Here is an 18195-nt window from a genome sequence, read left to right on the forward strand (position 1 = left end):
GATTTCTCACCCACCGATACTGTAATGAGAAAAACCACAGTTAATTGCCTTACTTTGTTAAGATCCAGCATTGCAGGACTGCGGGTGACTACTCTGTTGTGGGCAGATTTAAGGGACTCATGTTCAGCAAACCCTATACTATGGTTCAAGGAAGTAATGATCCTGGCTTTCTGGTGAATCCGTCTAAATAAGAACATGCCTGTGTGCTGTGTGTGCACATGTGTTCGCAGACCTCTCAACCTGGTACAAGGAGGTCAACCACCATTTTCCACAGAACATGGACGAACAAAGATGATCTTATCATGTTAAATAAGAGAGAGAACTTTTCCATCGGAGGTGTATTTTGGAAATTATTGAGGACTTTTGGTCAGAGTGAGTGAGTGTGTGTGTGTGTGTGTGTGTGTGTGTAGGAGAGAGAGGGAGGGAGGGAGGGAGGGAGGGAGAGAGAGAGAGAGAGAGAGAGTGTGTCAGAGGCTGACTGACACAACATACCTCAATTCCCTCGGTTTCCTCAATGAACCTCCTGCTGACGGAGACCAGGGCCTCTTGTGGCCACGCATGAAACCAGTCAATAGCTGTGCAGTTAACTATGGCTGGGAACTTCCGAGCTCTCCCTCTCAGTGTGTGACCAACGGGAGAGAAACACAGAATGATCTGTGGAGACACAAAGGGGGGCAGAAAGGGGAGGGTGATGGGTGAGCTGAGAATTCTACTGCGATGCTCCACAGTGAAAGCAAGGAGCACAGCCAAGCCTGACGGAAACTACCTGAAGCACCAGAGGGGAAGGGGGCATTACCCTCCTTGCTCAACAAAGGATAAACCTGCCCCCAGGGGCCACCCCATAGTAACCTACAGAAACACTGCCATGTACTTGCCTTCCAACTGGTTCCTCTTCTTTTCAGCATTTCTAAAGATTATTATTAACAGTGAGGAATGTATTCCTTTCTATCACACAAGTAACTGTAGAGCAACAAAAAAAGGAAATACCCAAACCAAATCACCATGAGAAAATAACACCAATACTTTTCATCTTCTGTCTCCTTCCATTCTGTAATTCATCAGGTTCAATAAAACCTAGTAATTTACTTAAAAATGATTTGTATCATATTGAATGTTTACTTTGTTTTCATTTAAAATGAATCCACTTGCATTCTTCACTTTTTTTTTTAAGGAGGAAAAAATTCAGTTTATACATGTTCCTGATGAGAAAATGTTAAGTTTCTGGCTTAAACTTGAAGTTCTATTTAAGTATGGAATGATTTCAGGGTTAATTTACATCTGAATATGTTTCCACACTCTCTGTAGTGACACAGGGATTCACTTTGGCAGTGGTGCCTGAGCTTGGCTGTGACGGGGTCCACAAGCTGAATGAGGGAAGGAGGAAGGACCTCAGGAGTGACTGAGTGTCCCTTCTGGGCTTCTGAGTGTCATATGGCTCTCAGGTGAGACACCCTATGAGAAGTGCTTGCACAGAGGAGGTGTTGAGGAAGCACTCCTTTCATCCTCTCTGTTCTAAGTTCCTGTGGATTTGAGGGTATCAGGGGTAGAAGGGACGCCAGCTGGGGTAAGGTCTGAGAATGATGACCGTCCTGGTTTCCTCTTCTCTAGAATGGCATGGACTTAATATAAAACAAAGCTCGGAATTCTCTTGACTAAGTCTCTAACACTTTGAGATCGGGCAACTAATGAAATCATTTTTCAAAAGGTATATTTTTGCTTTTGACATTTAAAAAAACTTACATCATAAAAATATCCAGCATATAGGAAGCCATATAACATCTTATTGAACAGGTGTCTTCACTATGTTTATTTTATGTATTGTGGCACTTGAGAAACCAGACAGATAAATCCTAGTATTTAACATGTTTACCAATACATGAGCTGACCAGTCATGTATTCATTATATGTGAGGGTCTAGTTACAAGTTGAATAATTGCTCTAATACTCCATGTACTGAAATAACAAACTTCAGTTACTATGCAAAATTTTCACTTACATCACAGTTCTTAGGACTCTCCCATCAGCCTTCCTTTCTCCCCATACCTGAGTATTTCTTTCTATCTTAGAAGTTTGATTTCCACACCCAGTTCATCTCTCATTCCTGGCAATTTTAGAAGCTTCATTTATAAATAATTATAGCAATCACAAAGGGAAAAAAGTATCCTTTGAGATCTCAATTATTTCCATCACTTCTGCATTTACTGCATTTCTCTTTCTGCTACTGGTACACTACCAGATCTTAAGAAATTGTTAGAAAACAAAGTATCTGAGCCATGTGTGTTTAAACCTCAAGGAAAAATACTTTGTCTGAGTTAATATAATGATATCCCTTCATTATTTATTGAAAGATAATATAGATTCCTCATTGAAAGAATTATTTTTCTTTTCTACAATTTTACAGCTGAAGACTTTTTTCCCTATGTTATTTATTATGGCTCAAATAACAATCCTCCTAATGCCAGCTACATTTTACACAGAGGGCAGTTGGCAGGACATCAATGATTCTCAAAGGATTATTAGGAGCTGGTTAGAAAAGCAAATTCTTGGACCCAACCTAGACCTAAGGAATCAGAAACTCTGGATGGGGCTTGGCAATCTGTTTTCAACAAGACCTCCAGGTGACTCGCGACACCCGCAGCTATAACCTTCTGGTTTCAAATTTTCTATGGGAATACTTAAGCGAAACACTTAACATTTTCAATGCCCCTGCAGTTGGTGAAATACTCATAGAATGCAAGTCTCTTTCTATACAGAGAGTGAAATGAAAAATTTTGAGGATTTTAAATAACTTAGATAACCATGAAGAACCTAAATTCCAGTGTTTAAAACAGACTCCGGGAACTAATTTACAGAAAGATGTTCGGTTATTAGTACTTCCTAAGACCAATTCACTACTCTATAGCTCCTAGTTTTGTTAGAAATCTTGCACAGAATTTCACCTGCCATCCAGCTTTTCTTGGTAGTGGTCTTATGTGAGATTTTTCTGACAGCCCATGCTAATGTCTGGAAATTGGTGGCTGTTCTGTTTTTGTTTTCTTTTTGAAAGATTTTATTTATTTGAGAGTGACTGCATGAGCAGGGGAGATGGCAGAGAGGGAGGCAGAAGCAGACTCCTTGCTGAGCAGGGAGTCCCAGTGCGAGGGGGGTGGTGGGGGAGAGGCTCCATTCCAGAACCCTATGATCACGACCTGAGCCACAGGCAGATGCTTAATCCAATGAGCCACCCAGGTGCCCTGTTCTGTTCTTTTCTCAAACCATCTCCACATTTTTTTTTTATTATGAGCATGGAATGGAATGTCAACTCTGCTATCTGTTCATATACAGTGTGAGTACAGGCATGTTTCTCAATTGTACTGCACTGCCCTCATCTACTAAAAAGGAGAGACCACAGTCACCTCCCAGGGTCAACAGGAAAAGATACTGATCTATAGGAAAGTTCTTGTCACAGGCGCTGAAGCCTAAATGGAGCTCCATAAACTCTATGCTGTGTTACTTTAAAAAAAAAGTTTCCAAAACTTTATAGGTAAATAAATTTGAATTGTTGCCTCAAGGAAATATCGTGTGGGGGAAAAAATCATCCTGGATAATTTTCCTGTTATATTTCCCTTAATTTCATGAGATAAACACAGCCAAGGATTTTTAAGTAATACAAATACAAATGATTTTAAAAAGGGTATTAGGTTATCGATAATTTACTTTTTAAGGTTTACTGAGGTATAACTGACAAAGTTCTAAGATATTTAAAATGTAGAATGTAAAATTTTATACACCTAGACATTGTAAAAGGATTGCAAAAGGATTCCCCCACTGAGTCAATTAACACATCCATCAACCCATATATTTATCCTTTGTTGTCACTGTTGAGAACACTTAAGTTCTACTCTCTTAGTAAATTTCAATTATACAATACAGTGCTTTCAACTGTAGTCACCACGTTATACATTAGGTCCTTAGATCTTATGCATCTTATAACTGAGAGTTTATGCCCTTCTACTAATTGCTGCCTATTTCCCCCACCCTCTGGCAATGTTACACTTATCACTTATATGTAGTATTTCTCTTTCTCCGCCTGGTTTATTTCGCTTAGAGTAATGCCCTTGAGATTCATCCGGGATGTTCCAAATGACAGGATTTCCTTCTTTTTTAAAGCTGAAAATTTATTTCAAATTTCTCTTTGTGTCCAAGTGTGTGCATGCATGTGTACATATCTCACATTTTCTTATTCCATTTGTCCATTGATGGACACTTAGGTTATTTCCATACCTCGGCTATTATGAATAAATGTTGCTATGAATGTAGGAGTGCAGTTATCTCTATGAGATAATGATTTTGTTTCCTTTAGCTATATCACCAGAAGTGAGATTGCTGGATCATGTGGTAGTACTATCTTTAAGTTTTTACAGAACCTCCATACTGTTCTCCATAGTGGCTGTACCAGTTTACACACCTGCCAACATTGTACAATGGTTCCCTTTTCTCCATGTCCTCACCAGCATGTATTAATTCTCTTCTTTTGATGAGAGCCATTATAAATGATGTGAGGTGAAAAATACCAACAGCACCTTCCATAGAGTTAGAATAAAAATGTGTATGGAACCACCAAAGACCCCGAACAGCCAAAGCAGTCTTGAAAAAGAAAAGCAAAGCTAGAGGCATCACAATTCTGGACTTCAACTTATTTTACAAGATTGTAGTGATCCAAACAGTGTGGTACTGGCATAAAAATAGATTCAAAGATCAATGGAACAGAATAGAAAATCCAGAGATGAATCCACAATTATATGGTCAATTAATCTTTGGCAAAACAGAAACTAATATCCAGTGGGAAAAGACAGTCTTGATACATGGTGTTGGGAAAACTGACAGCAACATGCAAAAAAAAAAAAAGAAAGAAACTGGACCATTTTCTCACACCATACACAAAGTAAGCTCAAAATGGATTAAAAATCTAAATATGAGACCTGAAACCATAAAAATCCTACAATAAATCACAGCCAGTAGCTTCTTTGACACTGGCTGTAGCAACTTCTTAGTTATGTCTCCTGAGGCAAGGGAAACAAAAGCAAAAATAAACTACTGGGACTTCATCAAAATAAAAGGCTTCTGCACAGCAAGTGAATAATCAACTAAACTTAAAAAAAAAAGCAACCTATGAAATGGGAGATATCCTCAAATGATATATCCAATAAAGGGTTAATATCCAAACTATATAAAGAATTGTTACAACTCAGCATCCAAAAACCAAAAAATGGGCAGAAATCATGAATGGATATTTTCCTAAGGACATCCAAAAAGCCAACAGACCCCATGAAAAGATGCTCAACATCACTCACCATCAGGGAAATAGAGTCAAAACTATAAGGAGATATCACCTCACACTAGTCAGAATAGTTAAAATTAACAAGTTAAGAAAAAACAGATGTTGGCAGGGACGTGGAGAAACGTGAACCCTCTTACACTATTGGTGGGAATATAAATTGGTGCAGCCATTGTGGAAAAGGGTATGGAGGTTTCCGAAAAGTTAAAAATAGAACTACCCTACAACCCAGCAATCATACTACTGAGTACTTACCCAAAGGATACAAAAATACTAATTCAAAGGGATACATACACCCTGCTTTATTTATTTATTTATTTATTTATTTATTATTTATTTATTTATTTATTTTTCACTCTGCTCTTTTAGAAACATTATCTATAATAGCCAAATTATGGAAACAGCCTAAGTGTCCATCAACTGATGAATGGGTCAAGAAAATGTGGAATAGGAATATTACTCGGCCATAAAAAGGAATGAAATCTTGCCACTTGCAGTAACATGGATGAAGCTAGTGTATAATGCTAAGTGAAATAAGTCAGAGAAAAGCAAATACCACATTATTTCACTCATATGTGGAATTTTTAAAAACAAAACAAATGAGTCAAGGGGAAAAAAAGAGAGGCAAAGCAAGAAACAGACTCTTAACTATAGAACAAATTCACAGTTACCCAAGGGGAAGTGGGTGCGGAATGGGTTAAATAGGTGATAGGGATTAGGGAGTGTACTTGTTATGATGAGTACCAGGTGTTATATGGAAGTGTTGAATCACTAAATTGTACAACAGAAACTATTATACTGGATGTTAACTGGAATTTAAATAAAAATCTCGCGGGGAGGGGCAGGATGGCGGAAGAGTAGTGTCTCCAAATCACCTGTCTCCACCAAATTACCTAGAAAACCTTCCAATCATCCTGAAAATCTATGAATTCGGCCTGAGAATTAAAGAGAGAACACCTGGAATGCAACAGTGAGAAGAGTTCGCGCTTCTACCAAGGTAGGAAGACGGGGAAAAAGAAGTAAAGAAACAAAGGCCTCCAAGGGGGAGGGGCCCCGCGAGGAGCCGGGCTGAGGCCGGGGCGAGTGTCCCCAGGACAGGAGAGCCCCGTCCCGGAGACGCAGGAGCTGCACCGACCTTCCCGGGGGAAAGGGGCTCCAGGGAGGTGGAGCAGGACCCAGGAGGGCGGGGATGCCCTCGGGTTCCCTGGGACAGTAACAGCAACTGCGCGCCCAGGAGAGTGCGCCGAGCTCCCTAAGGGCTGCAGCGCGCACGGCGGGACCCGGAGCAGCTCGGAGGGGCTCGGGCGGCGGCTCCGCGGAGGGGGCTGCGCGGCCCGGGAGCGCGAATCCACCAGCGCAGGCACCGGAGCACAGGGCGCCGGACACAGCCCAGGATCCAGCCTCCCCCCGGGACAGGCAGAGGCCGGGAGGGCCCAGGACAGCAAGGACACTCCTGCCCGGAGCTGGGCAGATCAGCGGCCCCGCCCGCCCCAGAGCCTCCAGGCCCTGCAGACGAGACCTCCGGAGTTCCTGCGGGGGCTGAATCCAGGTTTCCAGAGCTGCCCCGCCACTAGGGCTGTTGCTCCTGGGGCCTCACGGGGTAAACAACCCCCCTGAGCCCTGCACCAGGCAGGGGCACAGCAGCTCCCCCAACTGCTAACACCTGAAAATCAGCACAGCAGGCCCCTCCCCCAGAACACCAGCTAGACTGACAACTTCCAGAGGAAGCCAAGGGACTTAAAGTACACAGAATCAGAAGATACTCCCCCGTGGTTCTTTTTTTTTCTTTCTTTTTTTCTTTTTTTTTGTTCTGTTTTGTTTTGTTTTGCTTTTTGATTTGTTTCCTTCCCCCACCCCCCCTTTTTTTCTCCTTTCTTTTTCTTTCTCTTCTTCTTCCCCTTTTTTTTCTTTTTCGTTTCTTTTCTCTTTCTCTTTTCTTTCCTTCTTTCTCTCCTCTCTTTTTCTCCTTTTCCCAATACAACTTGCTTTTGGCCACTCTGCACTGAGCAAAATGACTAGAAGGAAAACCTCACCTCAAAAGAAAGAATCAGAAACAGTCCTCTCTCCCACAGAGTTACAAAATCTGGATTACAAGTCAATGTCAGAAAGCCAATTCAGAAGCACTATTATACAGCTACTGGTGGCTCTAGAAAAAAGCATAAAGGACTCAAGAGACTTCATGACTGCAGAATTTAGAGCTAATCAGGCAGAAATTAAGTCAATTGAATGAGATGCAATCCAAACTAGAAGTCCTAACGACGAGGGTTAACGAGGTGGAAGAACGAGTGAGTGACATAGAAGACAAGTTGATGGCAAAGAGGGAAACTGAGGAAAAAAGAGACAAACAATTAAAAGACCATGAAGATAGATTAAGGGAAATAAACGACAGCCTGAGGAAGAAAAACCTACGTTTAATTGGGGTTCCCGAGGGTGCCAAAAGGGACAGAGGGCCAGAATATGTATTTGAACAAATTCTAGCTGAAAACTTTCCTAATCTGGGAAGGGAAACAGGCATTCAGATCCAGGAAATAGAGAGATCCCCCCCTAAAATCAATAAAAACCGTTCAACACCTCGACATTTAATAGTGAAGCTTGCAAATTCCAAAGATAGAGAGAAGATCCTTAAAGCAGCAAGAGACAAGAAATCCCTGACTTTTATGGGGAGGAGTATTAGGGTAACAGCAGACCTGTCCACAGAGACCTGGCAGGCCAGAAAGGGCTGGCAGGATATATTCAGGGTCCTAAATGAGAAGAACATGCAACCAAGAATACTTTATCCAGCAAGGCTCTCATTCAAAATGGAAGGAGAGATAAAGAGCTTCCAAGACAGGCAGCAACTAAAAGAATATGTGACCTCCAAACCAGCTCTGCAAGAAATTTTAAGGGGGACTCTTAAAATTCCCCTTTAAGAAGAAGTTCAGTGGAACAGTCCACAAAAACAAGGACTGAATAGATATCATGATGACACTAAGCTCATATCTCTCAATAGTAACTCTGAATGTGAACGGGCTTAATGACCCCATCAAAAGGCACAGGGTTTCAGACTGGATAAAAAAGCAGGACCCATCTATTTGCTGTCTACAAGAGACTCATTTTAGACAGAAGGACACCTACAGCCTGAAAATAAAAGGTTGGAGAACCATTTACCATTCGAATGGTCCTCAAAAGAAAGCAGGGGTAGCCATCCTCATATCAGATAAACTAAAATTTACCCCAAAGACTGTAGTGAGAGATGAAGAGGGACACTATATCATACTTAAAGGATCTATTCAACAAGAGGACTTAACAATCCTCAATATATATGCCCCGAATGTGGGAGCTGCCAAATATATAAATCAATTATTAACCAAAGTGAAGAAGAAATACTTAGATAATAATACACTTATACTTGGTGACTTCAATCTAGCTCTTTCTATACTCGATAGGTCTTCTAAGCACAACATCTCCAAAGAAACGAGAGCTTTAAATGATACACTGGACCAGATGGATTTCACAAATATCTACAGAACTTTACATCCAAACTCAACTGAATACACATTCTTCTCAAGTGCACATGGAACTTTCTCCAGAATAGACCACATATTGGGTCACAAATCAGGTCTGAACCGATACCAAAAGATTGGGATTGTCCCCTGCATATTCTCAGACCATAATGCCTTGAAATTAGAACTAAATCACAACAAGAAGTTTGGAAGGACCTCAAACACGTGGAGGTTAAGGACCATCCTGCTAAAAGATGAAAGGGTCAACCAGGAAATTAAGGAAGAATTAAAAAGATTCATGGAAACTAATGAGAATGAAGATACAACCGTTCAAAATCTTTGGGATGCAGCAAAAGCAGTCCTAAGGGGGAAATACATCGCAATACAAGCATCCATTCAAAAACTGGAAAGAGCTCAAATACAAAAGCTAACCTTACACATAAAGGAGCTAGAGAAAAAACAGCAAATAGATCCTACACCCAAGAGAAGAAGGGAGTTAATAAAGATTCAAGCAGAACTCAACGAAATCGAGACCAGAAGAACTGTGGAACAGATCAACAGAACCAGGAGTTGGTTCTTTGAAAGAATTAATAAGATAGATAAACCACTAGCCAGCCTTATTAAAAAGAAGAGAGAGAAGACTCAAATTAATAAAATCATGAATGAGAAAGGAGAGATCACTACCAACACCAAGGAAATACAAACGATTTTAAAAACATATTATGAACAGCTATACGCCAATAAATTAGGCAATCTAGAAGAAATGGACGCATTCCTGGAAAGCCACAAACTACCAAACTGGAACAGGAAGAAATAGAAAACCTTAACAGGCCAATAACCAGGGAGGAAATTGAAGCAGTCATCAAAAACCTCCCAAGACACAAGAGTCCAGGGCCAGATGGCTTCCCAGGGGAATTTTATCAAACGTTTAAAGAAGAAACCATACCTATTCTCCTAAAGCTGTTTGGAAAGATAGAAAGAGATGGAGTACTTCCAAATTCGTTCTATGAGGCCAGCATCACCTTAATTCCAAAACCAGACAAAGACCCCACCAAAAAGGAGAATTACAGACCAATATCCCTGATGAACATGGATGCAAAAATTCTCAACAAGATACTGGCCAATAGGATCCAACAGTACATTAAGAAAATTATTCAAAAAAAAAAAAAAAGAAAATTATTCACCATGACCAAGTAGGATTTATCCCTGGGACACAAGGCTGGTTCAACACCCGTAAAACAATCAATGTGATTCATCGTATCAGCAAGAGAAAAACCAAGAACCATATGATCCTCTCATTAGATGCAGAGAAAGCATTTGACAAAATACAGCATCCATTCCTGATCAAAACTCTTCAGAGTGTAGGGATAGAGGGAACATTCCTCGACATCTTAAAAGCCATCTATGAAAAGCCCACAGCAAATATCATTCTCAATGGGGAAGCACTGGGAGCCTTTCCCCTAAAATCAGGAACAAGACAGGGATGTCCACTCTCACCACTGCTGTTCAACATAGTACTGGAAGTCCTAGCCTCAGCAATCAGACAACAAAAAGACATTAAAGGCATTCAAATTGGCAAAGAAGAAGTCAAACTCTCCCTCTTCGCCGATGACATGATACTCTACATAGAAAACCCAAAAGTCTCTACCCCAAGATTGCTAGAACTCATACAGCAATTCGGTAGCGTGGCAGGATACAAAATCAATGCCCAGAAGTCAGTGGCATTTCTATACACTAACAATGAGACTGAAGAAAGAGAAATTAAGGAGCCAATCCCATTTACAATTGCACCCAAAAGCATAAGATACCTAGGAATAAACCTAACCAAAGATGTAAAGGATCTGTACCCTCAAAACTATAGAACACTTCTGAAAGAAATTGAGGAAGACACAAAGAGATGGAAAAATATTCCATGCTCATGGATTGGCAGAATTAATATTGTGAAAATGTCAATGTTACCCACGGCAATTTACACGTTTAATGCAATCCCTATCAAAATACCATGGACTTTCTTCAGAGAGTTAGAACAAATTATTTTAAGATTTGTGTGGAATCAGAAAAGACCCCGAATAGTCAGGGGAATTTTAAAAAAGAAAACCATATCTGGGGGCATCACAATGCCAGATTTCAGGTTGTACTACAAAGCTGTGGTCATCAAGACAGTGTGGTACTGGCACAAAAACAGACACATAGATCAGTGGAACAGAATAGAGAACCCAGAAGTGGACCCTGAACTTTATGGTCAACTAATATTCGATAAAGGTGGAAAGACTATCCATTGGAAGAAAGACAGTCTCTTCAATAAATGGTGCTGGGAAAATTGGACATCCACATGCAGAAGAATGAAACTAGACCACTCTCTTGCACCATACACAAAGATAAACTCAAAATGGATGAAAGATCTAAATGTGAGACAAGATTCCATCAAAATCCTAGAGAAGAACACAGGCAACACCCTTTTTGAACTCGGCCACAGTAACTTCTTGCAAGATACATCCACGAAGGCAAAAGAAACAAAAGCAAAAATGAACTATTGGGACTTCATCAAGATAAGAAGCTTTTGCACAGCAAAGGATACAGTCAACAAAACTCAAAGACAACCTACAGAATGGAAGAAGATATTTGCAAATGACATATCAGATAAAGGGCTAGTTTCCAAGATCTATAAAGAACTTATTAAACTCAACACCAAAGAAACAATCCAATCATGAAATGGGCAAAAGACATGAAGAGAAATCTCACAGAGGAAGACATAGACATGGCCAACATGCACATGAGAAAATGCTCCGCATCACTGGCCATCAGGGAAATACAAATCAAAACCACAATGAGATACCACCTCACACCGGTGAGAATGGGGCAAATTAACAAGGCAGGAAACAACAAATGTTGGAGAGGATGTGGAGAAAAGGGAACCCTCTTACACTGTTGGTGGGAATGTGAACTGGTGCAGCCACTCTGGAAAACTGTGTGGAGGTTCCTCAAAGAGTTAAAAATAGACCTGCCCTATGACCCAGCAATTGCACTATTGGGGATTTACCCCAAAGATACAGATGCAGTGAAACGCCGGGACACCTGCACCCCGATGTTTATAGCAGCAATGGCCACGATAGCCAAACTGTGGAAGGAGCCTCGGTGTCCAATGAAAGATGAATGGATAAAGAAGATGTGGTTTATGTATACAATGGAATATTCCTCAGCTATTAGAAATGACAAATACCCACCATTTGCTTCAACGTGGATGGAACTGGAGGGTATTATGCTGAGTGAAGTAAGTCAGTCGGAGAAGGACAAACATTATATGTTCTCATTCATTTGGGGAATATAAATAATAGTGAAAGGGAATATAAGGGAAGGGAGAAGAAATGTGTGGGAAATATCAGAAAGGGAGACAGAACGTAAAGACTGCTAACTCTGGGAAACGAACTAGGGGTGGTAGAAGGGGAGGAGGGCGGGGGGTGGGAGTGAATGGGTGACGGGCACTGGGGGTTATTCTGTATGTTAGTAAATTGAACACCAATAAAAAATTAAAAAAAAACTGAATAAATAAATAAATAAATAAATAAATAAATAAATATCTCAAACAACCAAACAAAAAACAATAAAAGGTGTAAGGTAATATCTCATTATGGTTTTGATTTGGATTTCCATGATGATGAGTGATGTTAAATACCTCTTCATGTACCTGTTGACCATTTCTGGATCTTCTTCGGAAAAATGAGATTCAGGTCCTTTGTCCATTTTTCAATTCGGTTGTTTTTTTGCTGTTTAGTTTTTTGAGGTCCTTGTATATGTTGGATATTAACCCCTATTGAATGTGTGGTTGGCAAATTATCTTCTCCCATTCATTAGGTTGTCTTTTCATTTTACTGATGGTTTTCTCTGCTGAGAAGAAGCTTTTAAGTTTGATACAGTCCTACTTGTTTATTTTTGGTTTTGTTGTCTTTGCTTTTGTTGTCAAATCTAAAAGATCATCACCAAGACTTTCTGCAAAGGATCTTACCCTCTATGTTTTCTTCCAGGAGTTGCAGCCTATTTTATCTTCGAGTCTTGAACCCATTTGGGTTGATTTTTGATTTTGCACATGGCCAGCCAATTTTCCCAACACTATTTACTCAAAAGACTGTCCTTTTCTCACTGTATAGTTTTGGCTTCTTTGTCGAAAATTAATTAACCATATAAGTATTGGTTTATTTCTGGGCTCTCTATTCTGCCTCACTGATCTATGTGTCTGTTTTTATGCCTATACCACACTGTTTTTTCCCCCAGATTTTATTTATTTATTCATGAGAGACACACAGAGAGAGGCAGAGACACAGGCAGAGGGAGAAGCAGGCTCTCTGTGGTGAGCTTGATGCGGGACTTGATCCCTGGACCTTGGGATCACAACCTGAGCCAAAGGCAGACTCAACCACTGAGCCACCCAGGCATCCCAATGCCACATTACTTTGATTCCTATAACTTATTAATGTAGCTCAGAATCAGGAAACATGATGCCTCCAGTTTGGTTCTTTCTCAAGGCTGCTTTAGCTATTTGGGATCTTTTTTGGTTTCACACAAATTTCAGGATATTTATTTCTATTTCTGCAAAAAATATCACTGGAATCTTGGTAAAAATGCACTGAAGCTGTATATCATTTGGGGTAATATTTGTACTTCAATGATACTATATTGTTGTGCAATCCACAAGCACAGAATATTTTTCAATTTCTGTCTTCAATTTCTTTATTATCTTAGTATTTATTTATTTAAATAAGATTTCTTTTTTTTTTAATTTATTTATTCATGAGAGACTCAGAGAGAGAGAGAGAGAGAAATGCAGAGACAGGCAGAGGGAGAAGCAGGCTCCATGAAGGGAACCTGACGCGGGACTCGATCCTGGGTCTTCAGGATCACGCCCTGAGCCAAAGGCGGCACTAAACCGCTGAGCCACCTGGGCTGCCCATCATCTTAGTTTTTAGTGTAGACATCTTCTATCTCCTTAAATTTGTGAATGTCCTATTTTCTCAAATGCTTTTCCTACATCTAGTAAGATTATCCTTTGATTCCTTCATTTTGTTAATATGGTGTATCATATGGATTGATTTGTAGATGTTGAACCATTGCTATAATCAATCCCACTTGATCATGGTGTGTGATTCTTCTAGTGTACTATCAAATTCAGTTTGCTCCTATTTTGTTGGGGATTTTCCTATCTTTCTGTCAGGGATATTGGCCTGTAATTTCTTTTCTTGTGACATCCTTGTCTGCTTTGGTATCAGTGTGATGCTGGCCTTGTAAAATAAGTTTCTAGCTCTTCAATTTTTTGGAAGAATTTGGGAAGGATCAGTATTAATTCTAATTTAAATATTTGATAGAATTTACCAGTGAAAGCCATCTGGTCCTGTATAACTTACCTATGAAATAACTTCAATCTAGTAGGATATGTGCATAAATACTCATTTTATTTCTTAGGGGTCATTAGTTAATACCTGAAATACTCCAATAGAAACTGCAGAGGCTAGGGATGCTTAACCAGCATTTCCCATTTCTAATGGAAAGCCACACCGCAGAGATGGCTACCTGAGCTCTTAGCTAACTTCTTTCATCAACATAAATGGCTAACTAGTTAGCATCATGAACACTAGATTTGATTTTTTTTACTGACGAAATGAATAGTGTTTAAGGTATCTGAGGAAAATGGAAATATTATACTTCTACCTCCAGTGCTATATGAACAAAAGAGGAAAGTCTATCAGACATTATAGTATCCCAACAATTATACCCTTGGCTTTTTAGACTTTTTGACCAGTCCTGTGGTAAACAGCTTATAGAAAGGCTGTTTTTATATGATCCAGTAAGAGTATCAGCTGAATCCTACCATGAGAACATTGCCACAACTGTCCCAAAGGATCTTTCCAGTAAGAGCTATTCAATTTCCTAAAAGAACAGAGCTAAAATTATAGTAAGCTTACAGAGCTGGTTTTAAAATTTTAAGACCCATGTTATGTGCTACGCACAAACTCTACGTGTATTCGAGTTCAGTTTCAGACTTCCTTTTCTTGAGTTGACATCCTGTGGGATAAGAGCTACCCCACCCCAGAACAGGTACCATCTACCTGTAAGGACTGAAGGTCACTGAAATATACACCTCCTCCAAAATAGTTCCTGACAACTGCAAATGACCAAATTGGCTTCAGTTAGCTCCCAGCAGTGGAATGAAAGAAAAGTCTGCTAAGAAAATAAAGTTAAAAATGCCTCAGACAGCTCTGCTGCATTCTGAAAGCAAATTCTCACAAGTAAGAAGCAAACCCTAAAATCACCATCTATGTATTTCCTATAGCTCTAACATTTGGACGTCAGAATCTTGTTTTTGGAATCCATACCATAGAATTTTCTATCCCCTTTTTCCCGTACACAGGTGTTATGACTCATTGGCAATAACCCATTTTTCATTGTGCTTTGTAATATGTTTCCATTTCTTTTGGATAAGATTCCATCATAACGATGTATTTATTTGTATATCACTAACAGGACTCAGTCCATTTCCTCTTGTAATGGAAATTTGAATTGCTACCATCACTCTGTATTTTTTTCCAGTTGATATATTCTCAGATAGAAGTAACCCTCCCACATATTTACTTCAGAAGCTTCTATCCATAACTTAGGTTTGCATTTATCCTCAAAAGTCTTTTTCAAGAATGATAAGATCTGAATCTTACTAAGAGAATCCTCTTGGGAATGCAAGTTTAGTGTACAAATTCTTCCCTTATTTGACTGTTTTAGTACCATTTTATCATTCTTATATTTTCCCTTATCAACCACCATCAAATAGCCTTTTAATTTCAATTATTCTCATGCAATCCAATAGCATCTTCATCATATACACAGTCAATACATTTTTATATTTTATTTTTAGGTAACATACAATGATATAATTCGCACATCCTTTTATTTATGAATATTGGTATCAATTTTTATAAGAGGTAACATTTTACAGTATGGAGTTTTTGTTTGTTTTTTAGAGGGGGAAAGAGGCAGAGGTAGATGGAGAGAGAGGATCTTAAGCAGGGTCCAGGCCCAGTGAGGAGCCCAATGTGGGGCTTGATCTCACAACCCTGAGATCATGACCTGAGCCTATATCAAGAACTGGATACTTAATGGACTGAGCCACCCAGCTACCCCTATGTTGGGGAACTTTATTTCTTTTCTTAAAAAACAAAACTCTTCATAAATTCATAAAGAATTGTATGTGGAATCCCCAAAGAGAACAAGAAGCAAATCCATTCCTGAGGAGTAAAGACAGTAGGAGTTATATTTCCCTCTATATACTTTGAACACATATATCTTCTATATGTTCCTGAAGGGTGTATTCCTTCATCTTAGACACCTTGCTTAATGCCCGGGACTGAACTATCCACATACTACTTTTCAGGCCAGTCTGCAACTCCATACAGTAGTATAATAGTGCTTTGTTTTTATTTTTAAATAGACAACTGATGCCTAATGAACTCCTGAATAGGCCCATATTTGAACCACGTCGTGCAAGTTTCTGGCTAATGGTGTATGCTGCTCTGCTAGTAGCATTTCTGCTGACACTAGGTGGTGACTCCACGTGCAGTTCCAAGAACAAGTGACAAGTGAACAGTGACACACGTGCAGTTCCAAGAACAAGTCCCATATCCAAATGTAAGCAGAATGCGACATATGTGACCATGTTTTTCAAAATGCAAAGTTTTTTCAATTTAAGTGGATAAATCCTTTAGTCTTGGATTAAGCCCTTCACTGCTGGTATTAATAATTTTCTTTTATAATATAAAATAAGGGAGTTCACATCTACAAGAATAGATGTGTTTGAGATACTTCTCAATCCTCTCTCCCCTTCAATGAAATCTTTCTTGTCTTATCTTTTGTTATCTTATATTCCCCTTACCGCTCGTGTACATAGTTTTAATTGTATGCTCAGTTGGCTTGATTTGGAGGTTCACGCTTGTCTTTCCAAAAGTGAGGTAGCCAGGTGCTGGATCTTGCTCACTATCCTATGCCCTAGGATCAGCACATCATAGACACTCAGTAAATACATGCAGAGGCTCAGCATATAGATCAAGGAGTCAACAGATGGCAATGTGAAAAATTCTGAGCAATATGCAATTTTGATATCTGCATCCTAATTTGTTTTGAAGTTTTGCTCTTTTATGAAATTTCAACAATAGTGGACCTCAGATACAAAATACCAGGTTACCACTTTCATCTCTCTCTAATGTTCTTTGCATTTCTTTTATATAAATACTATCAAAAAGTGCAAGGACAGGAGGCAGGGTACTATAATCTGAGACATGTGGTCTTGATGAGCATAACACTGATGGCGGCAGAGTCTGGCAGGGCCTGAGATTGGTGCCAGACAAGAGAGCGTGTATTGTTTTCCATTAACTCAAGTTTCAGGATGAGGGGCAGGAGGGATACAAGACAGTGCTTCTGAGTGATAAAGCCATCCTGGGTGGTCATCTACATGAAGGAAAGGAGGCTGGATGCTCTGCTTGTTCACTACATGAAGATCTGAAGAGATGAGACTTCACCATCATGCAAGGATAAGGTTTTGCAACATGTGATTTTTCTACCAGATGGGTTAAGTATTTGAGCTTTTTATATAAGATCACAGACATATCATGAAAGTTACCTGTATGAGTAGTGACTTGTGGTTTGTGCTCTGTCCTGTGTTTCTCTGCTGCCTCAATGGAAGTTTTGCTCAACATCTCAGCTGAGACTGTCAGCTCCCTAGATATCCTGTAAGTGAGCCAAGAGCGCATCACCAGCTCATCACACTGTCTGCTATCAAACCCCACATGGAAATTGCTCTTTATTCTGCCCAAGAAGGAAGGAGGAGGTAGAAAAGAGAGGGAGGAGAGTGGAGGGAGAAGAGGAGCTCAAATGGGGCCTGTGGAAAAATAGGAAACCAAGAAAAATTTAGAAAGCATCCAGCAGATTTAAAGGATTCTTTAATTCCATTGAAGTATCTAAGAACCTGAAGAAAGGGACAAAAACTTCACACTTTCAAGAGTCTAGAAGGAATGTTATAAAAACCCCATAATTGGAGAATAGGCTAAGATTTTAAAAAAAGATAAAACAAGGAGAAGAGTGAAAGGATATACATGATAAAATACAACATCTTTTCCTAAAAATATTAAAAATATCTTAAGCCTACATTTCATCCAATGTAATGATGGAAATCTTAATAATGGGAAGCTAAAGGCATTTCCATTAAAATAAAAAATAAGACAAGGACACTAATACTGTCACTTAAAAGTTTTAAACGGCACGCAAAAATTATGGCTATTATAATACTCAGAAAAGAAGTAATTATTAGAAAGGAGAAGTAAAATTTTGAAGGTTATGTAACTACTCAACAAACTCTAGAGT

General features: G+C 39.5%; 1 protein-coding gene across 1 annotated transcript in view; it reads right to left on the reverse strand.

The window, feature by feature from the left end:
• Window positions 1-18195, reverse strand: part of DNAH11 (dynein axonemal heavy chain 11) — a 316619-nt gene that overhangs the window by 119935 nt on the left and 178489 nt on the right. The window contains 1 exon segment of the mRNA XM_072783813.1: window positions 493-654. Coding sequence (XP_072639914.1) covers window positions 493-654 — 162 coding nt within the window.

The sequence above is a fragment of the Canis lupus genome, chromosome 18, assembly GCF_048164855.1.
Source record: "Canis lupus baileyi chromosome 18, mCanLup2.hap1, whole genome shotgun sequence".
NCBI classification, from domain to species: Eukaryota; Metazoa; Chordata; class Mammalia; order Carnivora; family Canidae; genus Canis; species Canis lupus.